At 40.7% G+C, this 16,339-nt stretch overlaps 1 protein-coding gene across 1 annotated transcript in view; it reads right to left on the bottom strand.

The window, feature by feature from the left end:
* plekhh3 (pleckstrin homology, MyTH4 and FERM domain containing H3) overlaps positions 1 to 8,482 on the bottom strand; it is a 37,820-nt gene extending 29,338 nt beyond the window's left edge. The window contains exons 1-2 of the mRNA XM_005920319.3: positions 7,846 to 8,482; positions 1,491 to 1,546 (exon numbers count right to left, since the gene is read on the bottom strand). Of these exons, the coding sequence (XP_005920381.1) occupies positions 1,491 to 1,546; positions 7,846 to 7,980 (191 nt within the window). The 5' untranslated portion in view covers positions 7,981 to 8,482. The remainder of the gene's footprint in view (positions 1 to 1,490; positions 1,547 to 7,845) is intronic.
* Positions 8,483 to 16,339: the final 7,857 nt, after the last annotated feature.

Here is a 16,339-nt window from a genome sequence, read left to right as displayed (position 1 = left end):
ATTTAGGTCAGTATCGGACCGATACCGATACGTAATATCGGATCGGTCCATCTCTAGTTGAAAGGTCCAGTTAAAGTTTTATCTGTTTAAGACTGCTGGCTACACATTATCTTCAAGTACCCTTTGATATGATGCAGGAGTCATAGTTCATAATTACTGAATGCAGGCTGCCCAGGTCCAAACATAGCGCATCAACCAGCATCACTGTGGCCAAGCAACCCAGTCTTTGATTTGTCTGTGCAAAAGGCCTGGTCTTCAGAATATAATCATTAACAAACTGTAGGTTTTGCCTATTCAGAAAAGACACGTCTTGAACAGAGGTCCAATATGTTCTATATTTGTCTAATTATAAAAACATTTACTTTGACATCAATAGTATATGTGTTTGCAACAACTAGTCTATTCTTCAGCTAATTATCTGGTGAAGTCTGTTCTTGACTAATTGCAAGTTGTTTAAAATTCAGCCCATTTTTCTCTTATGATACAACGAATAATGCTGGGTTCATAGGCAGCCATAATCTCTTTTTTTCCCCTCTGAGGGCATTAGACACCTCTTTATATCTTAGCCGAATGACAGGGCACACTACAATAGCAAAGGAGACTCTATGACCTAGATATCCGAAATTTAAATAAGACAAATTCAACCTATTAATGCCTCAGGAGGTTGGGGGTGTAATAAATGTATGGTTTTCCTTAATGTTCCCATTATTTGACTGCACCCGATTTATCTATGAAAATCAATTGTTTGGAAATTTAAACATGTCAAAAACCTCCATCAGACATCTTTTAAATTTTCAAATGGAAAATTATTGGCAAATAAAACCCCAAAAAACAGCCAGGTTAACTTCTTAATGGTAAAGCTCAACCAGTTTGAAAGACTGAAAACTAATTTCACCTAAAAGAAATCAAATATCACCACATATCAGATCATCTGTCAGTATGTATATGACTCTGTACCACTTGCATGCAGACATGAGAACACCATGAGATACTGAAGAGGAACTGAAAGAAATCAAGTATTAACACATGCGCCTGCGGATATATACAGAAATCCCCGGCGCTCAGAGGAAGTATACAAGTAAAAGACGGAACTACTACTTCCCTTGTCGTTTGCACTGTAGCCTGCAACCAAGTCGAGCTGAATGGGGGAACAAATCGAATTGGACATAAAATGGACTTTACCCTGCCAGTTCTATGTAATGCCCAGACAAACCCATGTGATAATAGAGCATATAATTTCCTGGAGAATTCATAGTGAGAGATTGGGTGTCACATGCCCCGTCTCCGGCATGCTCTTCCCAGAAGCTATATACGCTCTATTGGAAATGGACCATTTCCACTACAGATAATGCAGCTGACATGTACAATCTCTTGCTATTGGCTACATGTGAAAAAGGACAAAAATCAGACAATGCTGGACAATGTCCAGATCCAAATCTCCCAAAATTGACCAAAGTTCAAGTGTGAAATTGGCTTCTGTAGCTCCTTACCCATTTGTTCCATTGGCTGTGCAAGATGGCTGAGAAACAATCACCTCAGCTGGAGTCTGTCAACAGAAAAGAGAGAAAAGGGTAAATCGACAATCATGCACCACAGACATTGCTTTAGCTTCAGAAATAGGCCACAGTTTGAAGTGATCCTTCAATGCTTTGCCTTCAGGAGCCATGTTACAATAGGGCATGCAGTTGTTCCTGGCAAGCCTCAGCACATAGCTGCACTATTCCTGTAATGCTTGGCTTTTACTTGCAAGGAGTAAACTTGATGGGAGAAATATGGCATGCAAAACAGGCTAATTTAATATAAGTGATGGGAACAGAGGAATTTTTCATGCTTAAGCTGAGTGCACCCCAACATTCGCAACCCAAAGTGATTTTTTTTCTCCATTCGTTTCTCTAAGAAGATTAACCTAAAAATAACATCAGTTTTTGAGAATTCATGGACCGCCAGAACAATTGTATTTATCGTTTCTATCTGTGAGTTGATTGCTATAAGTTGTGAGAGTTTGGGGAAAAAAAACAGCAAGAAAGACAAAGAGACCCTTTAGCCTTAATTATAACAGCTTGCATTGAGAAAGTGCCTTTCAGAATCTTTACACTAAAGATAAACACATAAGTGTAAAGATAAAGTCTTTACGGTTATGCTATTGACAGAAAACAAAATCAAACAATACCAGTGATTATGATAGAGATGAGAAGCCTTAAAGACCCAAGGTTTTCCTGATTAACTGCACTTTACCTAGTAAAATTTATTGTGCCCTAATAATCATCTGATGAACAGATTAATTATTTACTTAAATATTAAACTGAAGCTGGGATAGGCTGATAGCCTCGATAAGGAAAAACAGAAGAGAATGGATAGAAGGATGGATATTAAACTCCAAGCCAGCTATTCATTTAAAAATCACATAAACACCTTCTTGGACATTAGTTTTGTGTGGAAATTGGAATTAGTTCCTCTACTGACTAAAATGAGCCTACCACTGGCAGACATGTAAAATCAGATTTCATGGGTGAAACAATGAACTTTTCATTCCAGGACTCCCCTGTGAAGCAGAAGATGGAAGAGGATGTTTCCTTTCACAGTGCTCCGGCCCCTAGATTCCCAACCTGACCTTGGAAAACCCCATCAGACAGCTTGCCTGTGTGCAATTTGGACAGATTCCCTGGTGTGCAGAGCAGCACTGTGTGTCCCTGTGGCCTGACTTGTTGTCTCTGTGAACCACAGCCTTGAGCCAGCTCCTGTGGCTGCCCTGACCCAACTCAGGGGTGTTGGCCTACCTGAAACACTATCCAGGTCAGTTCTGGGCTCCTCACAGTTCACACACCACACTTTACTACAGGGCAAACTATCCTAAGTTTAACCATTGCCCCACAAAACAGTCTAGGCTTCTTTTTAGATGGTTCAAAAATAACAAAGAAAACATGAACTGCAAATTTATAGGCTAGCTTGGAATCTATGTTATATTTTTAAGGCAGACGGACCCATATGCAAATAAGGAAAAGATTACAGTTTGGATAATGAGATCTCATTAATGTTTAACTCAGAGGGAAGTACTGTAAATGTCAAACCATACTGATGCGAACAAATGAACAGACAGTGTGTGTATGGTAAATCATTTAGCCAAGCCAACAGGCCTAATAAAAAAAAATCTAGACAGACATCAATGACAGGAAACCCTTAATAAAAATCAGTGACATAAAAGCAATAATTTAATAATATCAACTAATCAAACAATCAGTAAACTAATAAGACAGGTAGGCACAGTCAAAATAGTCTGAGTCATTGCCCACAAGTCTTTACAATTTACTGAGAAAAATGCTTTCCAATAGAGTTAATGGGCTGTGGGGTGAGGAACAAGGATAGCGTGCGATGTAGAGCCCTGGCAAAAGATCTCTCTTTGTGGACGGCAGGGTATGAATCATTCCAGACTAGAGCAGAGCTTGAAGAGAAATAGGGAAAGATGCCGTGATGTGTTCATTCCGTGGCTGACTTCCGCTCTCGCTTTTCCCAGTTTATTCTCTCCTTCTCTTTCTCTCTCCCTTCAGCTCTCCTGGGAGGCTGAGTAACCATGAGAAAATGCTTGGGCTCAGCCAGTGTCGGCCTGAAGACCAGATGTGTGGCCTCGAGGTGGTGAGGCAGAGACGCAGCGGAAACCAAATATAAACCAGCGTACCGTGACACCTCTGAAAGCAGAGGGCAGCAGGGATGGCTAATAGGACCTGCTCTCAGCAAAGCAGGACTGTGTCTGTTTGTTCCGAGCAACAGGATGCACTGCGGTACTCCAGTCCACACTTACAACTGCCTGGGCCTAAACCTCTGTGGTGGTAGTTTATTGGTAAAACTGCATACATATTACATAAATACTGAATAATGGTTTTAGTGGAAACATGGAAAGAAAAGAGAATGACGGATATCCTGCCCTAAAATTAGTGCCCAAGTATTCCTACACTGGAGGCATTCAGCCTGGTGTGACTGTTTGGGCAGCTGTTAAAGAGTAGTTTCTTTGAATGGCGACTGTAAACATGAAGAGAAAAGGTTTTGGCATAGCCCTGTGCTCTCAAGGGCCAAGCCTACATAAGCATCGGCACTGACTCATGATCCCAACGTCAGTAAGAAAAGTCCTGGCAAGGAAGAGTGTGTCATCTAGGGCTTTGGTACTTCAGTTTCTACACATCATGGCGTCTTCTGGCAGCATGTTGTAAAACAATGCAGGAGCTCGTGATTTTGAATGTCTTGAGGATGGTTAATGATGGTTAATAATCGAACACAGCCCAGATGGCTTTCCTAGAAATCATTATAGACCAACCCTTCAACTGACCTCACCCCCTTGGTAGAAATTATGGAAAACCAAACAGTATCAACTGGATCTACTCTGGGGACTGTAACACAGTTAAGATTGACCAGCTGATGTGAGATTGGAGTAGTTTCAGCTGTGTTCCTAATTATTGGCTCAGCTTAAGATATTGATAACAGCATTACAACTGTCACAATCAGAGTGGCACAAAATAAGAGGTAACATGATTTGCTGAAATGCGTCAAGCGCCTGGAAGCGTCAATAAATAACTCCATCGCATGAGGGGGATTTATTATTAGGCGAAGGATCTCTAAGACCAAAATAATGCTTTACTGCCAATTGTTACTGTGAATTACAACAGTCAACTATTTGATTCCTTCCATTTACAAGTAATGTGATAAACTGAACATGCCTAACCACATGATAGATTAAGACAAAATGTCCCTCAAAAGAAAATACATCACTCAGATTAATGCAGACAGGCAAATACTTTATGACTCAGGTCACGCCTTTCATATTCATAAATATTTACGAGCAGAAATCAATAGAGCCAAGACTCTAATCGGTGATGTAACATCAATGTCGGGGATACGGTAGCTCTAAAGACAAAGCAGCATTATGAGCTTAAGAGTGGTGAGTTTTAAACTGCCAGAAATAACAAAAGCTGTTTTTAAACAATTATTCTTGCATAGATTACAAATTTGAGCTGACCTTTTAAAATGTCACTGTATCATTTCATTATTGGGATAGTCTTGTATTCAGCTCATCATTTGAACAAGACTGTTAGTCTATATGCCATTAAATAAGCCCTTTATCTTCTCTGATTACTATAGGAGTTCAGTAGGCTTGGTTCAACTCTCAAAAACGAAAAACAAAAATGCAACAACTTAGTTGTAATCATAATTTTGCTGTTCCCTGTTACTATCAGTTATGTATCAGCTCATATAAGTCATATTGGATTCTTATAATAAAAACTAGATTCAACGACTTCACTTGGTTCCTTTTTGTTCAGTCAATAATGGCACTCTGGTTATCTTTATATGTTTTAAAAAGGCCAGGATTCAAGTCTCAATCAAACTTCTCTGAAAAAGCTATAATTCAATAAACATTAAACCAAAGCCCCCAGAGGAGCACAATTATGCACATGGATCATAGGTTGCATTTTAATGAGGGAATCCGGGAAAGTTAGAGGAAAAAGGATCTCGGTGTCTCACTTTAGAAGGCCATCAGCCATCTCCACTGGGACATGTAACTGTGATCTTGTATTGATTGCAAATATGAAGCACCGTTGGGTTCCTCTGACCACCAATGGTAGAACAGATGGTAGATTATGACCAAGATAGTGTGTGCTACACACCAACACCTCTTCGGATAATGCTGAGTAACAGATGTTGCTCTTATCTGGTGGTTTTTGGAACTGTTAGATTTCTGTTGAGCCAATAACTGTGTAAAACGTATCTGTTTCCATCGTTTACATGCAAATTGCTGTAGTGTATAACTGGCTGGCTGCAAAAACACAAAGGGGGCAATAAACAGATAAGCAGGATTTGCAAGTAATGGCTCCAGGTGGTGTTACTTTCATCTGCAAAGGCTTAGTGTTGGTGTAAAGTTTATCTCAGAAGCACAAAATAGCTGTGCCTATAATTTCAACCAGCACATAATGTTATTTAGTGTGCACTGAAGTCAAAGTCTAAAAATATGATCAAAAAAAAAAAAGAGCTGGTGTTTGGAAAGGCACAAAATCCTAACAAATATTTGAGAGCATTTTTTTCCCTGGGACACTTTACATTAAGAGCTGCATGTGGGGTTGTACAGAAAGAGCCTACCTTAATGCAAGGCAACAATGCCCCCTTACAAGTGGGTGGACAATGCTGAACTCTCTGTGGCTGATCAGATGACTAACATTACAGAGAATACAAGGCCACAGTCTTATTTGCCACTGAGCAAATTGGAGGCCAAATACACAGGATCAGTTCAACACAGAGTTCGACAAGTTACATCAGAGAGTGTGTGCATGTGGGATTGCTCAATGTTGCCCAGGCCTCAAAGACCACACAAACCTAAACGTTAAACTAAGGATCAGTAGATTCTGTGTCATGCATCAGTTTTAGAGGCTTGTACTGAACAGACAACAAGGTTAACAGTGAACATGTATCTAAACTCGCACGTGAACACTGTAGCTCACCACTTCACTGGACATAATGCCATAAATGGGAGCATGATCAATTCTTTATCATACCCTGAATTTCCAACCTATATGTACAGTACTGTGCAAAAGTCTAATTTATTAATATTTTGCTCACTAGAAGCCAGACCCTCTTGGTAATTTTTAAGTGGTCTTTAGTAATAGGTCTCAATGTCTTCCAAACTTTTATTTGGACATTGGCAGCTTTTTCAGTCATTTTCAGTCCAGTCCTTGTATGTGCTCATTTTCAGCCAAAGATGCCCATTTGACAGGCATAAAAAAGTATTTTTGCACCAACAAGGTGATTCCCAAAGAGCTGTTAGCCGAAATGGGAATGGCATTCTGTATGTCCTGTACAGCAAGCAAGAAAAACTTGACAAGTAGAGGCCAAAAGCCTAAAGAAACCCTAAAAAAACAACAAAGATCTGACAGGACCAGAGAAAAGCATCAGGACCCTTGGTTGATTGATCTACTGTTCACCAAACTTCGGAAATGATTTCAGAGGAAGGGCAGCTGCCATGAAGCAATTTTAGCAAAAGGAAAGCAGGACAAAAGGCCAAATGACAAAAACTAATCTAAATTTGAAATGTTGGGTTCATCAGCACATATGGAAAAGGCCAGGAGAGAGGTACAGTGAATGCCTAAAGCAAAACATGGTGGAGGCTCTGTCATGGTTTGTGGCTCTTATCAAAACTGATGGACTCACAACTACAGAAAAGTACAAACATTTTTTGTTCCACCATGCAATACCATCAGGAAAGTGTTTACTTGGCAACTGACCTCATTTCTCAGCATGAGAATTATCTCAAACACACTACCAATGCAGGTAAAGCATATATGGAACACAGTCTGCCTTGGATTGGCCTCCCCAGAGCCCAGACCTCAACATTAGTGGTGTGGGATCATCTTGACAGAGAACAAAGCCAAAGATCTCTAAGAAGAAGAGAACTATTCCTGAGAACTACTTCAAGAAATTACAAGAAAGCTTGGCTGAGAGTGTTCAGACTGCTTTAAAGAAGGAAATTGATCATACCAAATATTGACTTTTAAGCTTGTTATATTTAAACAGTCTGTCTCTGCCTTGTATACTGCATGTATGTTTGTACAAATGAACCGTTGCACCTACGCTAAAGTAAAGGGTGACTCAAGACTTGTGCACAGGACAGTAGTTTTCCAAGTGAAATCATTTTCAAACACTGAACTAACATTCTTTTCGTTGAATTTCCAGTGTAGTATTGGTTTTAAAAACTGAGCAGTTTTTAAAACCAATACTGATATTTTAAATGTAGTGTGGGCATTCATTAAAAACATGCTATTAATTTATTGGTGCGCTGAAGCTGTTCTAGTGCAGGTGGTAAGTTTTTACCCGTCCATTGGGAGTCAAGTCCTCCTTGTTGCGCAATTCAAAAGATTCTTCCTCCTCTTTCTCCCCATAGTCCCGTCCGAGCAAACTGAAGCCCTGCCTGCAGCACAGAAACCAGCAAACTCCTTGCAAAGGCATTCAAATCAGGTTAAGTGTGTCGTCTTCTTCTATCCAGGTCGGTAAATTTAACATTCACGGTGTCGTCTCGACCGTAAGTAACTCCAAAAGCTGCGTGAGCGCATACAGAAAATCCTCTCCATAGATGTCCAGCGAGGAGGGTGATGGAAAGCATAAGCTTATTTTCTTCCTTTATGTAAAGGAACATTAAATGTCTAGTAAGTGTACATGACAGCAATCGTTCTCCAACACGAAGATGTGGTTAAAGGAAAATCCTCCACCGCTTTCAGAGCTCCAGCTGCTTCATTCGCAATACCCTGCTTTAGACTTCACAAACCGAGGCGCAACAAAACTCAAAGTTAGTATCCCAACCTGGTACTTTAAGTGAAAAACACCAGTGTGAGTAACCCTGACAGGAGCACCGCTATTGAGATCAGCATTGTTTGTTCACATTTAGCGAGTAACCTGGAAATGTACCTCAGCGATGTCTGAGTCCCGAGTTTGAACAAAAGCGTGCTGCTGCTTGGACAGGACCGTGTGGGAAAATAGACCACGCCCATCGACTTTAGCTCTACTGCGCTATTGGCTGGACACAGACACTCCCCGGGATACCACGCCCACGGTGCACGCCTCTCAAAGCAAACATCATCCACAGCGTCACATGTCCTGTGGTAGATGACAGTAATCAAATCATCCAGAATCAACATGATGTATTATAATATTCTAATATTGACTGTCTCTAGTGCTCACTTGTAGGGATAGTGTCTTTAACCGCTCATAAATCTCTCTGATGTAGTATTTGTAGTATTTATACAGACACTCATTATGTCTCAGCAGCCAGTTTAGTCTGTGAATATATTGAATAAGGACACGAAATCATAAGTATCTTAATAATACACTTCTAAATGACCGTTAAGTGTATTTTAAGATGACATTTTACAAAATAGTAATATGCTAAAATCATGACAAAATTCTTCACAGACTTGTTAGTGTTACGCTACATTATGTCAGTATCATGTTTGTATAATTAGGAATCTTTCACACTCTCTTTACTTTGCTCTCTATACTATACTTTACTAAAATCCACAAAACTGCAGCAGTAGGAGGCAGGAGCACTGGTGCTAAAACTAGACACGTGACAGATCCAGCCCCCTCAGCACTCATGGCTATTTCTCCGTTAATATGCCTTCATTTCCCCTTTGCTGCTCAGTGTAGACTTCCCCCACACACTTTTGGCTTTAACTCATTCCTCACCAAGTAGAGCTCCCAGCAGCTGGTTCACCCACATCGGCTCAATAGGTATACTACTTTAATTCAGTTCTCAAATGCAGTACATACGAACTAAGGGTCATTTTTGCACTGTGAGCACAAAGGAACATCACTACTTCAGATACTTTTAACCTCTGCACTCTGCATTCTCCCTTGGGGCTTTGAAAAATCAATAAGAAGGCTTATGGGGGTCACATTTTCACCTTAGCATTATGGACCGTAAGCGTAGCCACCTCTTTACCCAATCTCCCACTGTCAAAAAGGAAAGAGGAAAGGAAGCAAACTGGTTTCATTTTAAGTATGTTTTGTTTTGACAAACGGCAAAAAAAGATGGCATATATTAGTACACAGAAGAGAATGTTTCTTTTCCTGAAAGCCATAGCTTTTCTCTTAGTATCGCTCTCAAGGCCAGATCCTCCCTGTCCTCCCCCATATCCCAAAACAATACGCTTGGGGGCCTCTGCTCCCACAGACCTGGAGGAACATATGTTTTATTTTTAGAGCCCTCTCTCTCAGCCCACGCTAGTAAAGTGAAAAAAAGAGAAAAACCCTCCCTCCGTGTATGGTTTCTGAAAGAGCTGAAGTAGAAAAGAAAGACTAAAAGTACTACAGCATAATTTTTTTCAAATATCAGTAAAAAACTTAACCCAAATATGATCTGCAATTAGTTTTTTTTTTATTTGGTACAAAAGCAGCAATCTGAAAATTTCTATTCTGTGTCATATAAACTTTATCCCAGTCTTTCAGTATCTTTCACTGTCTCCATCCACCTCCTCCTCCTCTCTTTTCCCCCTTCCAAGAGACGACACACGATTCTCTATTAGCACGTATGCATATATGCACTCACACACTCACGCACGCATACTTGGATAGACACAAGATAACCTGATACAGTGTGTCAGGTTGAGGAACCAGATCAGGAGTAGGGCAGATGATTTGGTAGGGCTCCCAGTTTGAACGGAAGCCAAGCTGGCTGGCCTCAAGATGGCAGAGGAGAGGAAAGTGTGAACCTGGAGTAACAGGGTAGTCATTGAAATCTGAAAATGTGATGGAATGCAGCTGCTAGATGTAGTGGAGCTGCAGTATTTCCTTGTGTCTCTGTAACAACGAGTAAAATGTGATGTTGCTTTTAAAGCACTGTGTGAATTTGGATTTCTTGCAGGTAACATGAAGGGACATTTCTCTTTTACTTCTCCTCATTCTTTTCTTTTCAGTCCTCCACCCTTCAACCCCACCCCCATAATCACTACCCCCATCCCCAAGACACACACACACACACACACTTCCTGCCTCCAACTTCTCACAACACCATTTGTTGAAATTGGCATATGGGGTTTCCAACTGAGACGTAGAGTAGACACAAATCACACACATCAAGAGACAGAGCAGAGCAGAGTGCTGTTCCCTTCTCTTTCTGCCTCTCCCTCTTTTCTTTCCTTCTCTCTGTCTCTCACTCTTTCCCCTTTGAGTGTCTGCCTGCAGGATCCTGTTTCACTGCTGCCCGCATCACAGCCAGACTCATATGTTGGTGAAACAAATTGATTGTCAACAGAAAAAGATGTGAAGTCTGGCCTGCCAAAAAGCTCCCTGCATGATTCACATTTGGGTGGTTGTTATGTTTTGTTTTTTTTTGTTGTTTTTTTCTTCTCTGAGTGATGATTGATAAAATCTTTTGATATGTTTCAAGAGCTTTCTGCTTTTGAGGTTTAATTTGAACATTCAAAGGGGTCTCTAGACACACAGAGCAAACAGTAAGAAGCTCTATATCTGTATTTGAAAGCTACTCCGCATCTGGTAAATTGCACCTTCTGTTCAAAAGTCAGGTCCAAGGTCAAAGTTTATCTGACAGCCCCCATGTAAGGATTTAGGATTGGAACGGACCCTCTGTGGCCCTGACTCGTGACTCAGACAGGATTTCCTCCCTGCTGTATTCAGCATTGAACTTAACCCTCATCCTGCTGTGGCACCAACCCCTTTGACACCAGTCCTGTGTGCTTAGGGTGACCAAAAGTTTAGGCTGCAGGTTAGAGGACAGAGGACTGCTGTTTGATGGCTGTTAGCCCATGTAATAGGATAGGCTTCTGTAAAGCCCTGGGCCGGTTGACCTCAACTTCAAACTGTGAAATATCCAGCAGTGCATGAGATTACTTGTGACAGAAAAGTTGTTTATGTACAAAAAATGAGTGAAAATATAGATGGACGAGAACTCAAAAATGAATAATAAAGTCACTAGAATACCTGGCATACCTGAGGATCTGGTTTTAACTGCAGAACATCCAGTCACAGGGGACCTTGTTAAAAGATTTGTTAACCAAATTATGCATCAAACATTAAACAAGAGAGACAGTGGGATTCTTAGGTGCACACCTGGGCTCACACCCATGCCATGTCAAGTATCTTCTTACCCTTTCCTGTTCTACAGTACTTCAGAGATAGTGTTTAACAGTGTTATGAATGCCACAGGTAAGGAAGTGTTTCTAACCCTGGCTGTGGGTACATCTGTTCCTGGGGACTGCATGGTGTACACGATCGTATCAGTGACAGGCAAGGCTAGAGAAAACATTCCTGGCTTCAACTTCTGACCCTCTCGCCCCAGTTAACCCCTCCCCGTTTCCCTTTCTTTCCTGGCTTCATTACAGTGACCCTCAGCACTCAAGATTACTGTGCACCAGTTCAACCTGTCAATGCATTAACTGTCAGCAAAACTTGTGCAATGGATGGATATAGTTTCGCAACAATGATTCTCATGTTTTAAGAGACAGGGTGATATTCTATACCTGAAGCATGTGTCGCAAGTACCAAGTACGGAAAATGTGCAAGAAACATCACAGTCTATTAAAGCGATTTTAAGGGTCTTTTTTATACAGCAGCTTCTGTCAACTAGATGTTAGAAAGATTTCAATCTGGGTATTTAGATATATTGACACCATTATTCATTCCAGCAGATAAATGAATGCTTTTAACTGTAGCATTGCTGATTCACTGTTTAAATTCTTCAGACTTTACTGTACTTAGTAATTATATTTGAAAAGCACGCATTCCTCCGCTTTGGTGAAAATGTAAATAGGAGCAGACATGATAGCAGAAATGTGGTTATCACTAACTGTCATCAAAAAACAAATGAGGAGGGGATGTACTGGAATCAAAGAGGCATAGAGAAAGATGGGAGACTGATAAAAATCAATAGTCAACTGGAGTAGATAAACAGCCAGGGCAACTGAAGAATAGACACAACATCTGACAATACAAACAAGCAGAGATATGCCCTCATAGTATCTGGTATTTTTACATCAAAGAAGAGGTAAAAAAACAAAAAAACCCAATAAGACTCCTCAAATAGTTGTGCTGAACATATCTTCTTACTTGCTGTGTACAATTTAATCGTACAGGACAATCACGCTCTCCCTCTGTCCTCTATTTTTTCCATAGTTTTTCTAAAACTTTTATCATCCCGTACTCGGGAGTCGGGACTATCCAAATTGAAATAATTTATTATAAACTTTTGGTGTCTGGAAGTCAATGATACAGTAGGTTAAACACTGTGAGTGTTAGAGTGAGGGAGAAGATAACATATTGACAGTTAGGAAGGCTGGGCAGAGAACCAGAGTCCTTCAGCTATTTTTGGATGCCGACTGTGTGAAAGTATGCTGAATGCAGAATAGATGACACATAGCCAAAATCTGAACCTGCGTTGCATTAGTGGTGTCTGTGCAAACTTGAATTTCTGTTCTTAAGCATATACATTTGCGAAAAAGACGTGCTTTGGCACAGAGGCACATGTATGCATATTCTAACACTTATTTGATGGAAATAATGCAAAAATTACTCTGCATTTTAAGAATGGGTTGGTTGGTAGTCACCATAGACGTGTCATCAGGATTTGCAGAATCACTGGAAACAATCTGCTGTTTGTAAAAGAGTCCAGTCCTGTGCATCTGTTCAAGGGCTTGCTCTTGCTTCCTGTGTTTAGAGATCAGCCTTGAGAGCAGCTCTTACAAGTACAAGCAGTATAATTACTGAATATGGAAAAAGTGCCCACTGCTTTCCCTCAGTCTGAGCAGTGGCCCTTCACAGAGCAACTGAGTGAACTTCAATTCCTTTGGTCCTGTTTGTCAGTATGTATCTGGATGTTTTTGCAGAAGAAAATAATTGCACACTCCTGTGATTTTGGGATTTTCCACACTTCTGTAAACAGGATCTCTCAGAAGCTAAAAGTTTCAATAAATGGGTATTGAATTCTATTAGGAGGAAATCAAATATACGATGATGCTACAAAGAGTGGAGGTCTGCGATTCATAGGCTCACCTGAAAAAGAACAAGGTAAGGGATTTGAGACATTTCTATATTTCAGTTTAAAGCAGAGGGACAAAGAAGAGGGTAAAACACAAAAATTTAACCTGGCCTTAAGGTAAATACGTGAGTTTACAACTTGTTTGCATTAGTTGGGATGCTAATTAACAGCCTACTGGTTCTTTCTTTCCTTAGTCTGGCAGCATTAGCCCACACATCACCACATATTGCACTTACCTGAACCCACTGCTGTATCGTAACAAAGTTTGATTAATCTGTTTGCATTTAAGGAACTGTGCCTTACTAAATAAACTGTGTGTGCTTGAGACAACACATGGGCGTCCCTCCATGTGTTGTCTCGTGTTTCCTTGAGGGCTTGAGCCAAGCTGTTGCTAGGTGCCATGACCTCCAAGAGCAACATTCATGGATAGAGAGGGTGAACCCTGTGAGGAGGACCAGGGCTGTATTTTATTTCTGCACCTCCCCCTACCACAAACACACACTGTATACCACAAAGTCCCAATGGGCCTGGCCTCTGGCTAGGCTCGTTCACTCAAGTTCATCATTAGCATCCATTTATATTCATAACTAATGATCTCTCATAACTAATGATGTTTCTTAACAGGAAGCAGTGCAGTCTATGATCCTAAGAGGTAGGATATTTCAGTCTTTTCCCCCCAGTGATTAAGGTTTTAGTATTAAATAGGCTACTTTATACACTACATTGCAAGAAATAGCCCTCCCTTGCTTTGGCTGCCCATCAGATGCCCTAGCCCCCACCCCACCTAGAAGCTGTGAGTGGAGTGGGGCCCAGCATTGAGGGGACAAGTTGTTCTGTAACCTCACTGCCAAAGGTACTTTACTGGAGCACAGAGCTGAGCTGTGGAAGGGAAGGACACACTTTGCATGTCTAGTCAGATATTTAAAGAGTGTGTGCATGCATAGCAAAGTGTATTGTAGAGAGGGTTCGGCAGAACGTTGAAGAAAAACAGGCCTTGAGAATTAGCAATTGCACTATTGCAATTACTGGAGTATTTTCCGGTGTGTTTTTTAGCCAAAGAGAGAAGCATTCAGTTGCCACTTTTTAAAAACAAGCACAGAAACATTGTTGGTTAGCCAACCTGACCACCTTTATACGTTGTGACTTGGCATAAACCCTTTTCATCCTCACTCATCATCCTTCCAGCTGCAACTGTCATTTACTACAGACAGTTTCAGATTAAACAAAGCCCGAGGCAGTGCAACACAGGAAAAAAAGACAGTGGGCAAACAAACTGGGAGGCAGACTAAATACTGCGGCTTGTTTGCTTCGTGAGGGAAATACAGCCAAGGAGTGTGTATCACTCATTGAGGCTATACATGTGCCTATATGTGAACTTCTGCGTGTGTGCCCTGTTGGCAGCAAACATCAGAAACAAAAGTGTCTCGACTCCATGTAACTCAGGCCACAGCTGCTCATGGTATTTAAACCCAATGCAGTAGCCTGTACTGTTGTCTTTGTGGACTTGTCATTGTGTTTATACCAACCTGTCTTGTCTGTATTTAAATCAAATTTGAAGACATGTGCAGGTGTGTGTATTCACAAATATAGGTCACTATTTGTGCAAAAACGGTTCACGGAGCGCAACAGATGTTGTCCCTTGGCATCAGTCCTTTTCTTCTTTCAAAGTGAAGGAATAAAAGTACATTAAAACAGAATATAAACCACATGTACTCTAATCTTCAAGTGCTATGTCTTTTATACGGTATTTGCTAAGCAATACAGATACTGTAGTAATACAGAAAGGTTACAAGACCTATAAATAGAAAATATATATATATATAAAAAAAAACCCCAAAACAATAGGGGAATTGGATTTTAAAGGGGTAATGTAAATGTTGATCAAGTGTGGAACTACAGTGCTTAGGGTTCTACATGGGTCCTATCAGCCTAGCTAAGTATAGTACACGGTGCATGCTGGGTTGACCTGGAAACCCCTGACATTGAATCTTTGACATGACTGCACAGTTTGTGTCTGAAGTGTTGCTGGTGATTGATTGCATGAAAAAAATACTGAAATACTGAATAAATACTTCAAATACTTCAAACACAGGACATAAAAGTGTTGTGTAACACATTTTGCTTGTTGAAATTTCAACAGAATCTATACCACTCTCATGATTCCATGGCCACATTATTCCTTATACAGCATTAAAACTATAAACATGGAGGAACGCACTAGTCAGATTCTGTCCAAAAGCAGCCACATCTACTCACCAGCACCATTAGAGCTCACTAATCACTGTTTTACTTTACTTTTTCTAATCCTCAGAAAAGAGAAAGCCAGAAATCACGAGTTTTCTTTTCTGACCCTTTGACAGATTTTTTTCTTAGCAAAATCAAGTTGCAAGTCAACTATATTCTCCCAGAACGCACGCATAGCTTCTACACAACCTCTCAAAAACCAAATTTTTCTTTGAACTGAGGTGCTTGCACAGATTTAACAAGAACAAAAAAACCCCATCTAATTTTTGAGCTTTGCAAAGACTAAATGATGGGCTCTGTTACTTTGGACAAAGAGTGCTTCCTTTTGCTTCTAGTTTTGTTAATTGAGCTGGTGCATCCACTTTTGGTGTGAGTGGTTAAAGAGGTTGTGGCAGCTGTCTTGAGCTAACACTGGGGGAGAGCCTCCGGGACCCCTGTACTAGTTTGCAAATCCCCCGCTGGGCTCACTTTTAGCTGGGATTGGCCCTCACCAGCAGGAGGTCATACTAGTGTATGGACACCTGAAAGGAAGCTGTTTTAATTGCTCTGTTTACAGCCCTTTACCCACCAGTATGG

The sequence above is a fragment of the Haplochromis burtoni genome, unplaced genomic scaffold (assembly GCF_018398535.1).
Source record: "Haplochromis burtoni strain Fernald_Lab_line unplaced genomic scaffold, NCSU_Asbu1 Contig_21, whole genome shotgun sequence".
In the NCBI taxonomy this organism is placed as follows: Eukaryota; Metazoa; Chordata; class Actinopteri; order Cichliformes; family Cichlidae; genus Haplochromis; species Haplochromis burtoni.
The sequence above is the reverse complement of the archived record's forward strand: the minus strand, read 5'-3'. Positions and strand labels throughout refer to the sequence as shown.